Below are 14008 nucleotides of genomic sequence, written 5' to 3' on the forward strand. Positions count from 1 at the left end.
AATATTAGCTGTGCCTGTTGACCGCACGGAAAGTGCGGTAATACCGTCCTGGTTAAAGAGTTTACATTCGTGAAGTTTACCGTGTGGAAAGAATTTCCGTAACGTATACCGGGTCCACCATAACCGGTTCTACTATCCGCATGCGGCAAGCTGCGTATTGTGCGTAAGGTGGCGCGTACTTCGGTACCTCGAGTATTCAGCCGAACCTCTCAATAACGAAATTGCCAGGGAAGCAATTTTTGTCCGTTCTCGTCAGAATTTCATTGTCGCGAGAATAGTAAAATATGCAGTTGAATTACTTCGCACAACCAATATTTATTTAAGGAAGTCAATGATCTTGTTCTGTCGAACTCCTCTGCAATATCCACCTTTTTTCTGCCTCTCGCAGATTCGGCGATGGTCCTAGACTTCTCCTGAAGTGTCAAAAACTTGAGCTGTTTAATAGGAGGCGGCGTATATCTGAAAGACCAAACAACACTGTACGTAAGCAAAGCACAAGAGATCTCGGCTTGCACACAGAGACGTGCGGCAGCAATCAGTGACGCAGTTTATAGAATGTCTATCCACATGACGTCACTTTCGTGGGTGTCTTCACTTGAAACGTCGTGTGCCGATGTATAGTTGCCAACAGAGGGGTTAGTATAAAACTGTTTTCACTGAAAAGAAATTGGGGAGAGGTGAAGCATGTAGGGAAGGGTGTTTCAGCTCCACTTATATGAAACCTGTGGAGGGGCCAAGCATGCAGTGTGCGCCGGTGTTTCCCACAGCAAATTCATTGTTAATGGGCAATGAGAGACAGAAGAAAAATTAGAGATAGAGACCCGCAGTCCGCTTTTAGTTAGCGTGCACGCTGCGAATCTTCATTGTTCAACTACGCACAAAAGAAATTTCCCACCTGCACTACATTATCCAGTGTCTCTTGTCCTCGAGGACATAGCGAGGCGCCACCTACATTGTGACGTTATTCAGGATGCCGGTTTGTGTCGTCTGTTGGAACACCACATTTCCTGCATTTGTGCCACCACGCGTTTTTGTGGCGGGCACCGTGCGTTCTTCACCTTTGTCTTGTATTACTTGATAATCCGGGCATGCAAACCACGACTCGGTGCTCCCGGTGAAACCCGCATCTCTAATTAGCATGCTACAACCGTGACTTAAAGCGGGCACAGCTGACGCCATGGAAGACGATGCAAATGATGTCGCGAAAGCTAAGTTGCTAATACATTATGAAATACCTTCCCCGTAAGAATTCTCAGACTTTGTAAAAACGAACGAGTGAACTTGCAACAACGAGGAAAACGTGCCGCCGAACAGTAATACCGTCGCGCGTGCGGTGCACATGCACTACTATTACCCAACGAACACGTGGTAGTGGTGAGTGGAGTGCATCGCCACACAGTCTTAGCAGTAAGTGTTGGTGGTATCTCCAAAACGAAGGGCCGATTGGCCCTCCACTGCTCTTTTTAGTTGTGATCCGATATGATTGACGATCACAACCGTTTTGTTTTTGTTTTACTTCTGATACGTTTACTTTTTGTGGTGGCTTACACTTGTTGGCAACGTATCGATGTTAGTTTTCAGCGCCTTCTATGCGAGCTTAAACGTGACAAAATGTTTACGTTTGGTAAGGTCCTCGGCGTGAGAGATATTTGAGACGCGGGCGCTTTTCTTTTTATTTATTTTGTTAATTTACAGTAAGCCTGTCGTTCTCCAGCATCAACAAATTCATCGACAAACGCCCGCGATAAAGCTGCCGGGAGTGCTCGTTAGCATACGTCACCTGTTACCGAACATCTTAGCTGCGGCGGCGTATGGGAAATTCTCGTCACGAAAATGCTTGCAGCAGACCCGCAAGTTAGCGTTGGCGTCTTTTCCCATTTTCGGCTTTACCAGCCAAGTCTTGCGCATCTCTCTTTAACACTAAAGTGTTTTATGCCGGGGTCCGCGAAGACTTCACTGACGTATTTCCGTCACGGATATGACGTTGTAAAATGTACACTAACTGATGACAAAGAAAAAAACCTAAAAAGTTCAGCTGCTGGGAATCGAGCCCACGACCCCTCGCTCCATAGCGCGCGACGCTAAACAACTTGGCCACAAAGCGTAAGTTCTTCATCATACTAACGGCGACCGATTTGTATACACCATTTACCGCTGGCGGTACGCAGAGCTCAGTGGCTCTTCAGCGTGTTTTTGTTATCACCAGTGAGATGATGCCAAGAGCGTGGAAGGCGCGCTTTAAAGGTCGTCTCCCCGCTCTTGGCGATGCTAGAGTCACTGGAAATAAGGCGATACACGCGCGCCTCCTGTACTTTGTACAGGAGGCGTGGTTAAAAAGAGGATGACCTTATTTTTAGGGGTGGCATGGGACCGCAGCGGTGGCTACATGGTTGAGCGTCCGCTTCCAATGCGGGAGGTGCCGGGTTCGATTCCCAGTGCCGACCGGAACAGACAGACAGTGAACTTTATTTGATCCTGAGGAGCTTTCGCGGGAACCCCTATCGGGGACCCGCGGAAGCCGCTGGCCGCGTCCAAGTCGGGGCTGGGACACCGTGATGTTCCGCCCTTTCTTGGGCCCTCTGGATTGCCTGGATTTGTGCCTGGAGCGATGGGCTCCGGAGTGCCTCTTCCCAGTCGGCTTCGCTGGATAGAGGGCCGTTAGGTAACGCGGGGCATTGCCAAAGCATGTGCGCTAAGGAACAATAACTCTCATTACAGTCCGGACAGCTTGAGTCAAGGTCTGTGGAGATACGACTGAGAAAGCCGCGCGAGGGGAACGAGCCCGTCTGGAGCATTCTAAGTGTAATTGACTGAGACCTATCTAATTTCGGGTGAGGAAGAGGATAGGCCCTTCTTCTAAGCCGTTAGTGAGAGGTGATTTCATGAAACGTAAGAAGCGGATCGTTATGCTGGATTTCATCCTGACCCCATAAAGCATCCATGCCGCCGCGGCGCCTTAGATCTCGCGCACGGTCATGGGCAAGCTCGTTGAGGTTAGGTACGTGCTGATGAACGTCCGCAGCCATATGGGCGGGAAACCAAGAGATGAAGTGAGTGCCAGGGTCTGTTCTTTTTTCTAGAATGGAGGCAGCCTCTCGCGCTAGGTTACCCGATTCAAAAGCTTTGATACCGACCGGTTTTTCCAAAGGGGTAGAGGAGTACACCTACCTGGTGCTCGGTTGTTAATGGGTACTCATCTCGAAAGGTGGCCCCATAAGGTTCTGTAAAGGCCCGTGGGCGCACCTTAACCCATCACAGCCTTGGTGAAATAGTTGAGCATCCGTCGCTGCTGTGGGGGGCAGAGAATTGCTGCCGCCGGGTAGGTACCGGTAAAATAGGTACAAGCGCACTTCCGGCCTGGTGCTCGGCAGAACGAAGTTCATACTCGCTTGGGAGGGCACCCACCTTGTGGGAAATTGGTGGCATGGCCCCGCCAGACCTAAAAATAAGGTCATCCTCTCTTCTACACCGCAGCGGTGTTTACATGGTTGAGCGTCCGCTTCCAATGCGGGAGGTACAGGGTTCGATTCCCAGTGCTCACCGGGAACCCACCGGTTTTTCCAAAGGGGTAGAGGAGTACACCTACCTGGCGCTCGGTTGTTAATGGGTACTCATCTCGAAAGGTGGCCCCATAAGGTTCTGTAAAGGCCCCTGGGCGCGCCTTAACCCACCACAGCCTTGGTGAAATAGTTGAGCATCCGCCGCTGCTGTGGGAGGCAGAGAATTGCTGCCGCCGGGTAGGTACCGGTAAAATAGGTACAAGCGCACTTCCGGCCTGGTGCTCGGCAGAACGAAGTTCATACTCGCTTGGGAGGGCACCCACCTTGTGGGAAATTGGTGGCATGGCCCCGCCAGACCTAAAAATAAGGTCATCCTCTCTTCTACACCGCAGCGGTGGTTACATGGTTGAGCGTCCGCTTCCAATGCGGGAGGTACAGGGTTCGATTCCCAGTGCTCACCGGGAACCCACCGGTTTTTCCAAAGGGGTAGAGGAGTACACCTACCTGGCGCTCGGTTGTTAATGGGTACTCATCTCGAAAGGTGGCCCCATAAGGTTCTGTAAAGGCCCCTGGGCGCGCCTTAACCCACCACAGCCTTGGTGAAATAGTTGAGCATCCGCCGCTGCTGTGGGAGGCAGAGAATTGCTGCCGCCGGGTAGGTACCGGTAAAATAGGGACAAGCGCACTTCCGGCCTGGTGCTCGGCAGAACGAAGTTCATAGTCGCTTGGGAGGGCACCCACCCTGTGGGAAATTGGCGGCGTGGGACCGCCAGAGCTAAAAATAAGGTCATCCTCTTTTTTTTAAATGCGAAGCATTTCTTAGCGAACTTCTTCGACTTTGAGCGTATCTATCTATCTATCTATCTATCTATCTATCTATCTATCTATCTATCTATCTATCTATCTATCTATCTATCTATCTATCTATCTATCTATCTATCTGTCTATCTATCTATCTATCTATCTATCTATCTAGCCGCCTACGACTTTGTGCTCTCCTGGCCGTTTAGTTAATCGGATGTATACCAAAATTGATATGGGATAACATGACCGTGTTACGAACATAAATGACAAGTCATAACATGAAAATCATGACATGCATGTCATGAACAGCATGATTTACATTTCATGGCCTTGGGGCTCTTGCGGTCGCTCCGTTAATTTAATAAAAAAATACTGGTGTCGAGGACACTAAAAGGAGTATTGTGGTGCCTGAGAATGCATCGAATATATTTTTAATACCGCTACCTTAAAAAATCCGGCAGATCCCACGCACTGTGGGAATCGATGTAATGCGAAGCAGCCAGCAAAGAGCTGCATATTTAGCTTTGTTTATTTTTGAGCCGAATGAAATCATTCATGCCATGGCATCTAGTTCACCATATATCGCATGTTTGCCATGCACGCGTGCATGCGCAATATGGTATATACCATGCCAATGAAATGTATATTCTGGTATATACACTGCATGACCGGTGATTTATGTTCATCACGCACTCCTGTCATGCAATACTAATTTTGGTTAATATCCAGTTATCTAAACGACAGGAAGCGCGCCATAACAGTGTCATGTAAATCATACCGTACATGACATGCATAACATAATTCGCATGTTAGGACCTGTCATTTACGTTCGGCATACATTCGCGTCACGCAGTGCCAATTTTGGTGTATATCAAGCTAGCGAAACGGCCGCGATCGGACAATGAGCGTGGCATGTAAATCATGCCGTAAATGATATGCATATCATAATTTTCAAGTTACCACCTGTCATATATGTTTGTCATACAGTCACGTTGCGCAATACCAATTTTGGCGTATATCAAGCTAGTGAAACGTCCGCGAATGCACCATGAGCGTGGCATGTAAATCATGACATGTATGTCATGGTTTTCATGTTACCACCTGTTATTCATGTTCATGATACAGTCACATCGCGCAATGCCAATTTTGGTGCATATCAATCTAGCGAAACGGCCGCGAGCGCACCATGAGCGTGCCATGTAAATCATGTCGTACATGACACGCATGTCATAATTTTCATGTTACCACCTCTAATTTACGTTCGTCATACAGTCCCGTCGCGCAATACCAATTTTGGTGTATATCGAGCCCGCGAAACGGCCGCGAATGCACCATGAGCGTGGCATGTAAATCATGACATACGCGACATGCATGTCATGGTTTTCATGCTGTCACCTGTTATTCATGTTCTTCATACAGTCACACCACGCAATACCAATTTTGGTGTATATCAACCTAGCGAAACGGCCGCGAGTGCGTCATGAGCGTGGCATGTAAATTATGTCGTGCATAATTTACATGCCACGTGGTGTCCTGATCTCTTTCTTGTGTCCGTGTTTGCACGCCCTGTCTCTTTTTAGAATGAATACGTACCAACTAGCTCAGCTCTCTGTTATTCTAAGCTTTATGTCGTGCATGACACGCGTGTCATGATTGTCATGTTACCGCCTCTAATTTACGTTCGTCATACAGTCGCGTCGCCCAATACCAGTTTTGGTGTATATCAAGCCAGCGAAACGGCCGCGAATGCACCATGGGCGTGGCATGTAAATCATGAGATGCATGTCTTGGTTTTCTTGTTACCACCTGTTATTCATGTTCTTCATACAGTCACACCACGCAATACCAATTTTGGTGTATATCAAGCCAGCGAAACGGCCGCGAATGCACCATGAGCGTGGCATGTAAATCATGACATACATGTCATGGTTTTCATGTTACCACCTGTTATTCATGTACTTCATTCAGTCACATCGCGCAATATCAATTTTGCTGTATATCAACCTAGCGAAACGGCCGCGAGTACGTCATGAGCGTGGCATGTAAATCATGACGTGCATGACACGCGTGTCATGATCTTCATGTTACCACGTGTGAGTTATGTTCGTCATGTCGAAATGTATCATCACACCAGTTTTCGTATATATCCATTCATTTAAACGGCCGCGAGCGCCCCGAGACCATGTCATGTAAATCATGCCGCTCATGACATGCGTGTCATGATTTGCACGTTAGGACCTGTCATAATATTCGCCATGAGCTCTTGTCACGTCATACCAGTTTTGGTATATATGAAATTAACGGAATGGCCGCAAGAGCCCCAAGGCCGTGGAATGTAAATCACGCTGTTCATGACATGCATGTCATGGTTTTCATGTCATGACCTGTCATTTATGTTCGTAATACGGTCATGTTATTGCATACCAATTTTGGTATACAGTGAAACCTCGGTGATACGAATCTCACGGGACCACCAAAAGTATTCTATCATCCGAAATTCGTATCACCAGAGAGCATGGAAATTTATCATACGTCAAAAGAAAGCTGGCATACATTTTCATTTATTGTTTTTCAGGGCCGCAGAAACGTCAGGAAGAACTCTGAATGATTTTCAGTTAAGTTTTTAGATGTCTGCTATCATACCGGCACTCTTAAATATACGGCCCGTACGTGCGTATTTAATTAATGAACCAGGTGCGTTGACGCGATGGATCAAGGCCACAATATTACCGAACCACGATCCTGTGTCATGATATTGTTATCGCGGAGGTGTTGGAGATGTTTTTGGGGAAATTTACGACCGTGTCCGCGCAAGTGTGAAATTAACCGCCGCGCATGTTGACGTTGTGAGGCCTGACTCCTTCGCCAAGACCGTCCTCGCCTTCTTTCGGTCCTCGTCCACCTTTCATGGGATATCTGATACACGAGGCAGGCACGTGTAAACGCAGTACAACGAGAGCAGCCCGCGTCGACGCGTTAAAAAAACAAGCATGGCGCTAATGTCCTCTGTAATCTAAACGCGAAGGCACACGGAGGCGCATAAGAGTCTTGAAGATTCGAGCACACAATCTTGAAGGCCGTGACGCGTCTCCGAAGGTTTATTCTCACCGTAAGAAAAGTGTTTTTCTTACACCGTGATTCTGACGATTCGGCGGTGCGGCGCGAATGCCCACGCTTGCGTTCCCGCGGTCGCACGTGCTTGGCGCGTCTTCTGCGACAGCGCGGACAGCACCTCTTCGTACCTGGGCGGTAGCGTACGTTTGTATCAAACGTCGCTGAGTGAAAATCCATTCGCAACAACCGTACTCCATTACATTGCAGGCCAATGGGTCTTGGCCGGGACCAACGAAAAATTCGTATCAGCCCGAAATTCGTATGAGCTGTGATCGTATCACCGAGGTTTCACTGTACATCCGATTAACGAAACGGCCAGGAAAGCACAAAATCGTAGGCGGCAAGATAGATAGATAGATAGATAGATAGATAGATAGATAGATAGATAGATAGATAGATAGATAGATAGATAGATAGATAGATAGATAGATAGATAGATAGATAGATAGATAGATAGATAGATAGATAGATAGATAGATAGATAGATAGATAGATAGATAGATAGATAGATAGATAGATAGATAGATAGATAGATAGATAGATAGATAGATAGGTAGGTAGGTAGGTAGGTAGGTAGGTAGGTAGGTAGGTAGGTAGGTAGGTAGGTAGGTAGGTAGGTAGGTAGGTAGGTAGGTAGGTAGGTAGGTAGGTAGGTAGGTTGGTTGGTTGGTTGGTTGGTAGGTAGGTAGGTAGGTAGGTAGGTAGGTAGGTAGGTAGGTAGGTAGGTAGGTAGGTAGATAGGTAGATAGATAGATAGATAGATAGATAGATAGATAGATAGATAGATAGATAGATAGATAGATAGATAGATAGATAGATAGATAGATAGATAGATAGATAGATAGATACGCTCAAACTCACAGAAGTTGGCTAAGAAATGCTTCGCATTTAATACCAAAATTGGTATGGTGTGACAAGAGTTCGTGACGAACATAATGACAGGTCCTAACGTGCAAATCATGACACGCATGTCACGTGCAGCATGATTTACATGACATGATCTCGGGCCGCTCTCGGCCGTTTAAATGAATGGATATATACGAAAACTGGTATGACTAGACATTTCTGTATGACAAACATAACTGACACGTGGTAACATGAAAATTATGACATGCATGTCATGTACGAGATCATTTACATGCCACGCTCATTGCACTCGCGGCCGTTTCGCTAGATTGCTATACAGTTGAAACCCGTAATAACGAAATCGGCGGGGAAAGCACATAATTTCGTTCTTGCGGAAATTTCGTTGGCGCGAGAATGCGGCAGAAAATACATGGAATTTACAAATAACACATTTTATTTCCAAAAGTCAGTAAGTTTGCTTTGGTGGGCCTTGCCATGCAGCACTTTCATGCCTCTCGATCGGGAATCTCGTTTGCCACGGCACAAAGTTCGCCCCATGCAGTGGTCAGTGATGGCGGCACTGCACTGTCACCTGTACCGTCATCAAGTCCGCCTACAGGCGAACCTTCTTCCGGCTCCGCTGGATCAGCGCAGAATCGTGGACAGCGAGCTGCACGCAACGCCGAATTCTTTGGCGATGTCCATTTTTTTCCCTGCCCTTTTCCACCTCACTGATGATTGCAGCCTTACCTTCCAGCGTGATGAACTTCCGCTTTTTCGTTGGAGGCGGCATCTTCGCGGGCAGCGAAATCGGACGAAGCAATCGCAACACACAGTTCACGTTGCACCGAGCGACCAAGCAAACGCTCCACAAATGGCTCCATACACGCGACCATGTGCGCGCAAAGCCGACAAAGCCAAGCACAGAGCCAAGCCAACGAACGAAACTCCATGAGGAATGTGGATTTGGCTACGTAGTCCGCGATAACGAGCAGGTGTTTCGGCAAGCCATCATCATCATCATTTTCTCCAGCTTTATGTTTTTTTTTATAAACAATGACGGCGGCTGCTTCTCAAGTGTGCTGTAGCGATTGTTTTGCACAATTTAAGTGTATCATGAATGCGTTTCAGCAGTTTTCGAATGTAGTTAATGTTGCGAGAGTAGATTATTTGCGCACTCATGTTTCAAAAATTTCGTTAATGAGGGACTGCGGTATGAATATCTTTCGTAGTCGCGAGTTACGAAATGCATTGACTCCTATGGGCGTTCGCCGGTGCTCCGAAAGTATTTCGTTGCGGTGAGAATTTCGTTCCCTCGGGATTTCGTTATCGCGGGTTTCGACTGTACACCAAAATTGGTATTCCGCGATGTGACTGTATGAAGAACATGAATAACAGGTGGTAACATGAAAACCATGACACGCATGTCATGTATGTCATGATTTACATGCCACGCTCATGGTGAATTCGCGGCCGTTTTCGGTTGCTTGATATACAGCAAAATTGGTATTGCGCGACCCCACTGTATGACGAACGTCAATGAGAGGTGGTAACATGAAAATCATGACATGCAAGTCATGTACGACATGATTTGCTCATGGTGCGCTCGCGGCCGTTTCGCTAGATTGATATACACCAAAATTGGCATTTCATGCTGTTACTGCATGAAGAACATAACTGTAGGTAATATGAAAACCATGACATGCATGTCATGTATGTCATGTTTTACATGCGACGCTCATAGTGCATTCGCGACCGTTTCGCTAGCTTGACATACACGAAAATTGGTATTGCGCGACGCGACTGTATGACGGACGTAAAAGAGAGGTGGTAACATGAAAATCATGATATGCAAGTCATGTACGACATGGTGCGCTCATCGTGCGCTCGCGGCCGTTTCGCTAGATTGATATGCGCCATAATTGGTGTCGCGCGATTTTACTGTATGAAGAACATGAATAACAGTTGGTAACATGAAAACCATGACATGCATGTCGTGTATGTCATGATTTACATGCCACGCTCATGGTGCATTCGCGGCCGTTTCGCTACATTGATATACACCAAAATTGGCATTACGTGACGCAACTGCATGACGAACGTAAACGAAAGGTGGCAACATGAAAATAATGACATGCAAGTCATGTACGACATGATTTGCTCATGGTGCATTCGCGGCCGTTTCGCTAGCTTGATATACACCAAAATTGGTATTGCGCGACGCGACTGTATGACAACCGTAAATGCCAGGTGGGATCATTAAAATCATGATATGCATATCATTTACGGCATTGCCACACTCATTACGGCATGCCACACATTGTCCGATCGCGGCCGTTTCTGTAGATTGATATACACCACAATTTGTATTGCTTGACGCGACTTATGACGAATATAAGTGACAGGTGTAATATGAAAACGATGATGTGCATGCCATGTATGGCGTGATATACATACCATACTCATGGTGCTCTCGCGGTCATTTCGCACGTTTGATATACACCGAAATTGGTATTGCGCGATGTGACTGTATGACGAACATAAATGACAGGTCCTAACATGCGAATCATGTTATACATGTCATGTACGGTATGATTTACATGACACTGTCATGGTGCGCTTCCGGCCATTTTGTTAACTGGATATATACCAAAACTGGTATGGCATGACACGAGTGCGTGATCAACATAAACGAAAGGTCATGCATTGTACATACCAGAATATATGTCTCATTAGCGTGGTATATACCAGATTGTGGATGCATGCGTGCATGGCAAACATGCTATATATGGTGAACTAGATGGTATGGCATATGTGATTTCATTTGGCTCAAAGTCAAACAAGGCGATGTATGCAGCTCTTTGCTGGCTGCTTCGCATTACATCGATTCCCACAGTGCGTGGGATCTGCCGGATTTTTTGCAGTGACATGTAGAGTATGACGCATAATTTGCATTGACTTAGTGTCCTCTCGATGGTTTTGCAGGCTCTTTTTCCTTTCCGTCCTTGGAGCAGTCGTCTTCATTGGCGTCTGTACGAGGCCGACTTCATTCCTGCAAGCAGTGCACCTATGTGACCCTGGACAAATCAACTATGAACACACACCTTCGGAAACACATGGGCGAGCCCCCCTCACAGTGCCACTTCTGTCCAGCTGCATTCACTCGCAAGTCCCATCTGGTGCTTCACGTGCGCACCCACACAGGAGAGCGCCCCTTCCGCTGTGCCCACTGCAAGGCGTCCTTTGTGCAGAAAAACACCCTCGTTAGACACATCCGCACGCACACTGGAGAGCGGCCCTTTTCGTGTGCTCACTGCAATGCATCTTTTTCGCTCAAAAGCACCCTCATTGGGCACATGCGCACTCACGCGCACACATTAGAACGTCCCTTTTCCTGTGTCCACTGCAATGCGTCCTTTTCGAGGAAAAGCCACCTCACTGAGCACATCCGCACGCACACTGGAGAGCGGCCCTTTTCCTGTGTTCACTGCAATGCATCTTTTTCGATCAAAGGCACCCTCATTGCGCACATGCGCACTCACGCGCACACATTAGAACGTCCCTTTTCCTGTGTCCACTGTAATGCGTGCTTTGTGTGGAAGAAGAGCCTCGTGGTACACATCCGCACGCACACAGGAGAACGTCCCTTTTCCTGTGTCCACTGCAATGCGTCCTTTTCGACGAAAAGCCACCTGACTCAGCACATGCGCACTCACACAGGAGAGCGTCCCTTTTCCTGTGTGCGCTGTAATGCATCATTTGGTCGGAAGCACCACCTCGCGGAACACATCATCCGCAAGCATAGAGGAGAGTGTCCCTTATCCTGTGTCCGTGGCAATGCATCTTTTTCGCAACGACATGACCTCACGGACCACATGTCCCATCATCATGCAAATAAAAAGCCATAAATGTGACGGGCCTACAGGCTTCCCTTAAAAAGGCAATAAAGAACCGCGTGGTCCAAAACATGTGGTGGAGAGATAACTGAGCACTTGTACGACAACAGGCTGCCACATGATTTTTGCGGATAAGTGTTGTAAAGAGAAAGTTACATGATATAGAACAACCCGCTTCGGCTGGTGTTTGTTTCTCGCTCGGCCATCCGACTTTTCTCGGCAGCGAAAAGGTGTAGGTGTAGCTTGTTTTCGGGACGACGCCAACTTCGATAACGGAACATGACGTAGGCAATTACGTCATCGGCGCTCAGCCAATGACAAAGCAAGACTTCCTCCGTGTGTCACTCGTGTCAGAACGGCTTGGTGAGGAAGTGCAATGAGAGGAGCGCTAGGGCCACTGCATAGAGTTAGTATACTAACTCTAGAGGAAAAGCTGGGCCGCGAGACCGCTAACCACAAGAGCGCTGACATCTTGGAACGTTGTCATTCTTGCCATCACATTTCAATCCTAAAGAAGCCTTTGCACAATTGATAACGCGCGGATATCGTTTCGTGTTTTTTTGAACACTTTTACGAAAGAATACGACGGCTATTTATGCAATTTACTGTGCGCGGAAAGGAGCGTTTAAGTAAGTAAGTAAGTAAGTAAGTAAGTAAGTAAGTAAGGTGTTCCTATTCCCTTTTAACACAGGGCAGGCAGTTTAAGTGCCACAGGAAGAAAAAAATTTAAACAAATGTCAAGTGTTTTCGTTCTTTTGTTCGTGCATAAGCAGAGTGTCACGGGTCACGGTGTCGCTTAATGCACACACGCACACACACACACACACACACACACACTCACATACACGATTGGCTTGGTGGAAGTCGAGTCAAGAGTCGAGCCAAGCCATGCCGTGTTCTGCACCTCCGTGGCCGTTTAAACATGGCGGATGTTTACCGTTGTAGGGGGTCACCTATCCAGCGGCCGTGTTTGAGAGTTCCGTGATCCTAGTACTTTGTCTCAACCACTGTTCTCGACTTGGGCCTTGAAGCATGACTGGCCCTGCCAGCTTCTCGTCAGTCTGCTTTGACCCATTGCCACAAGGCGGCGGAGTGTCGGTGCGCGGGGCCGCAGAAGAGGGTGTGTGGGGCGTTTCCCTGGCCGATGTGGTCGCGACCTCTCTGTTAAGACGATCCCAGCGTAGCAGGAGATCCTTGGTGTAATTGACCCTATCGAAATGGTTTTCTTCTGTTTGGCCCGACAGGCCCAGGAGTTCCGGCAGTCTTGGTGAGGTGCGGGGTTTATCGTGCAGGCGCGGGCAGTCCTGTAGAACGTGGGTGACAGTTTCTTCGGCTGCTCCACATAGGCGGCACGACGGTTCGGAGTCAAAGAGTTCATGACGTCGTTGTTGAGTCGCCAGAGACCCCGTGCGAGCCTGGAATAGTAGTGCGCTTGATTTGTCTCCTCTGTAATATGGTTCACAGCCCGGCGCCAATTTATGTGTTGCATAACACGATAGGCTGTGTTTCTTGGTGACCGCTTTACGCCAGATGTCCGTGCTGATCTGGGTGATCCATTCGTTCACTTCCTGACGCCATTCACTTTCTTTTTTGGTTTGTTGGAGTTTTGGGTTCGGGCCGAATTTTGACTATAATGTTGCAAGTCGTTGCATCCAGAGGGTTTTAATACCTTTGTATCGTAGATGCAGGTATATTCGGCTGCTGAAGTTAGTTTCTGGCAGGAATTTCAGTCTGCCCATGTATTGGAATTTAGATCTTGCCTCCCTAATTTCGAAAGGTGACCACCCCATTTCACCTGTTATGGCAGCATTCGATGTACAGAAGTTTCCGCCCAACAACCACCGTCCC

The 14008-nt window shown here is 47.6% G+C and overlaps 1 protein-coding gene across 4 annotated transcripts in view; it reads left to right on the forward strand.

Annotated features, from left to right (window-relative positions):
* The window catches only part of LOC119395641 (gastrula zinc finger protein XlCGF71.1-like), a 214371-nt gene extending 201255 nt beyond the window's left edge, over positions 1-13116 (forward strand). For 3 of the 4 annotated variants that reach the window (XM_049416713.1, XM_049416712.1, XM_037662622.2), the window contains exon 4: positions 11250-13116. In XM_049416713.1, the coding sequence (XP_049272670.1) occupies positions 11250-12172 (923 nt within the window). In that variant the 3' untranslated portion in view covers positions 12173-13116. The remainder of the gene's footprint in view (positions 1-11249) is intronic. The other variant, XM_049416714.1, reaches the window with a different exon arrangement.
* Positions 13117-14008: the final 892 nt, after the last annotated feature.

The sequence above is a fragment of the Rhipicephalus sanguineus genome, chromosome 6 (assembly GCF_013339695.2).
Source record: "Rhipicephalus sanguineus isolate Rsan-2018 chromosome 6, BIME_Rsan_1.4, whole genome shotgun sequence".
In the NCBI taxonomy this organism is placed as follows: Eukaryota; Metazoa; Arthropoda; class Arachnida; order Ixodida; family Ixodidae; genus Rhipicephalus; species Rhipicephalus sanguineus.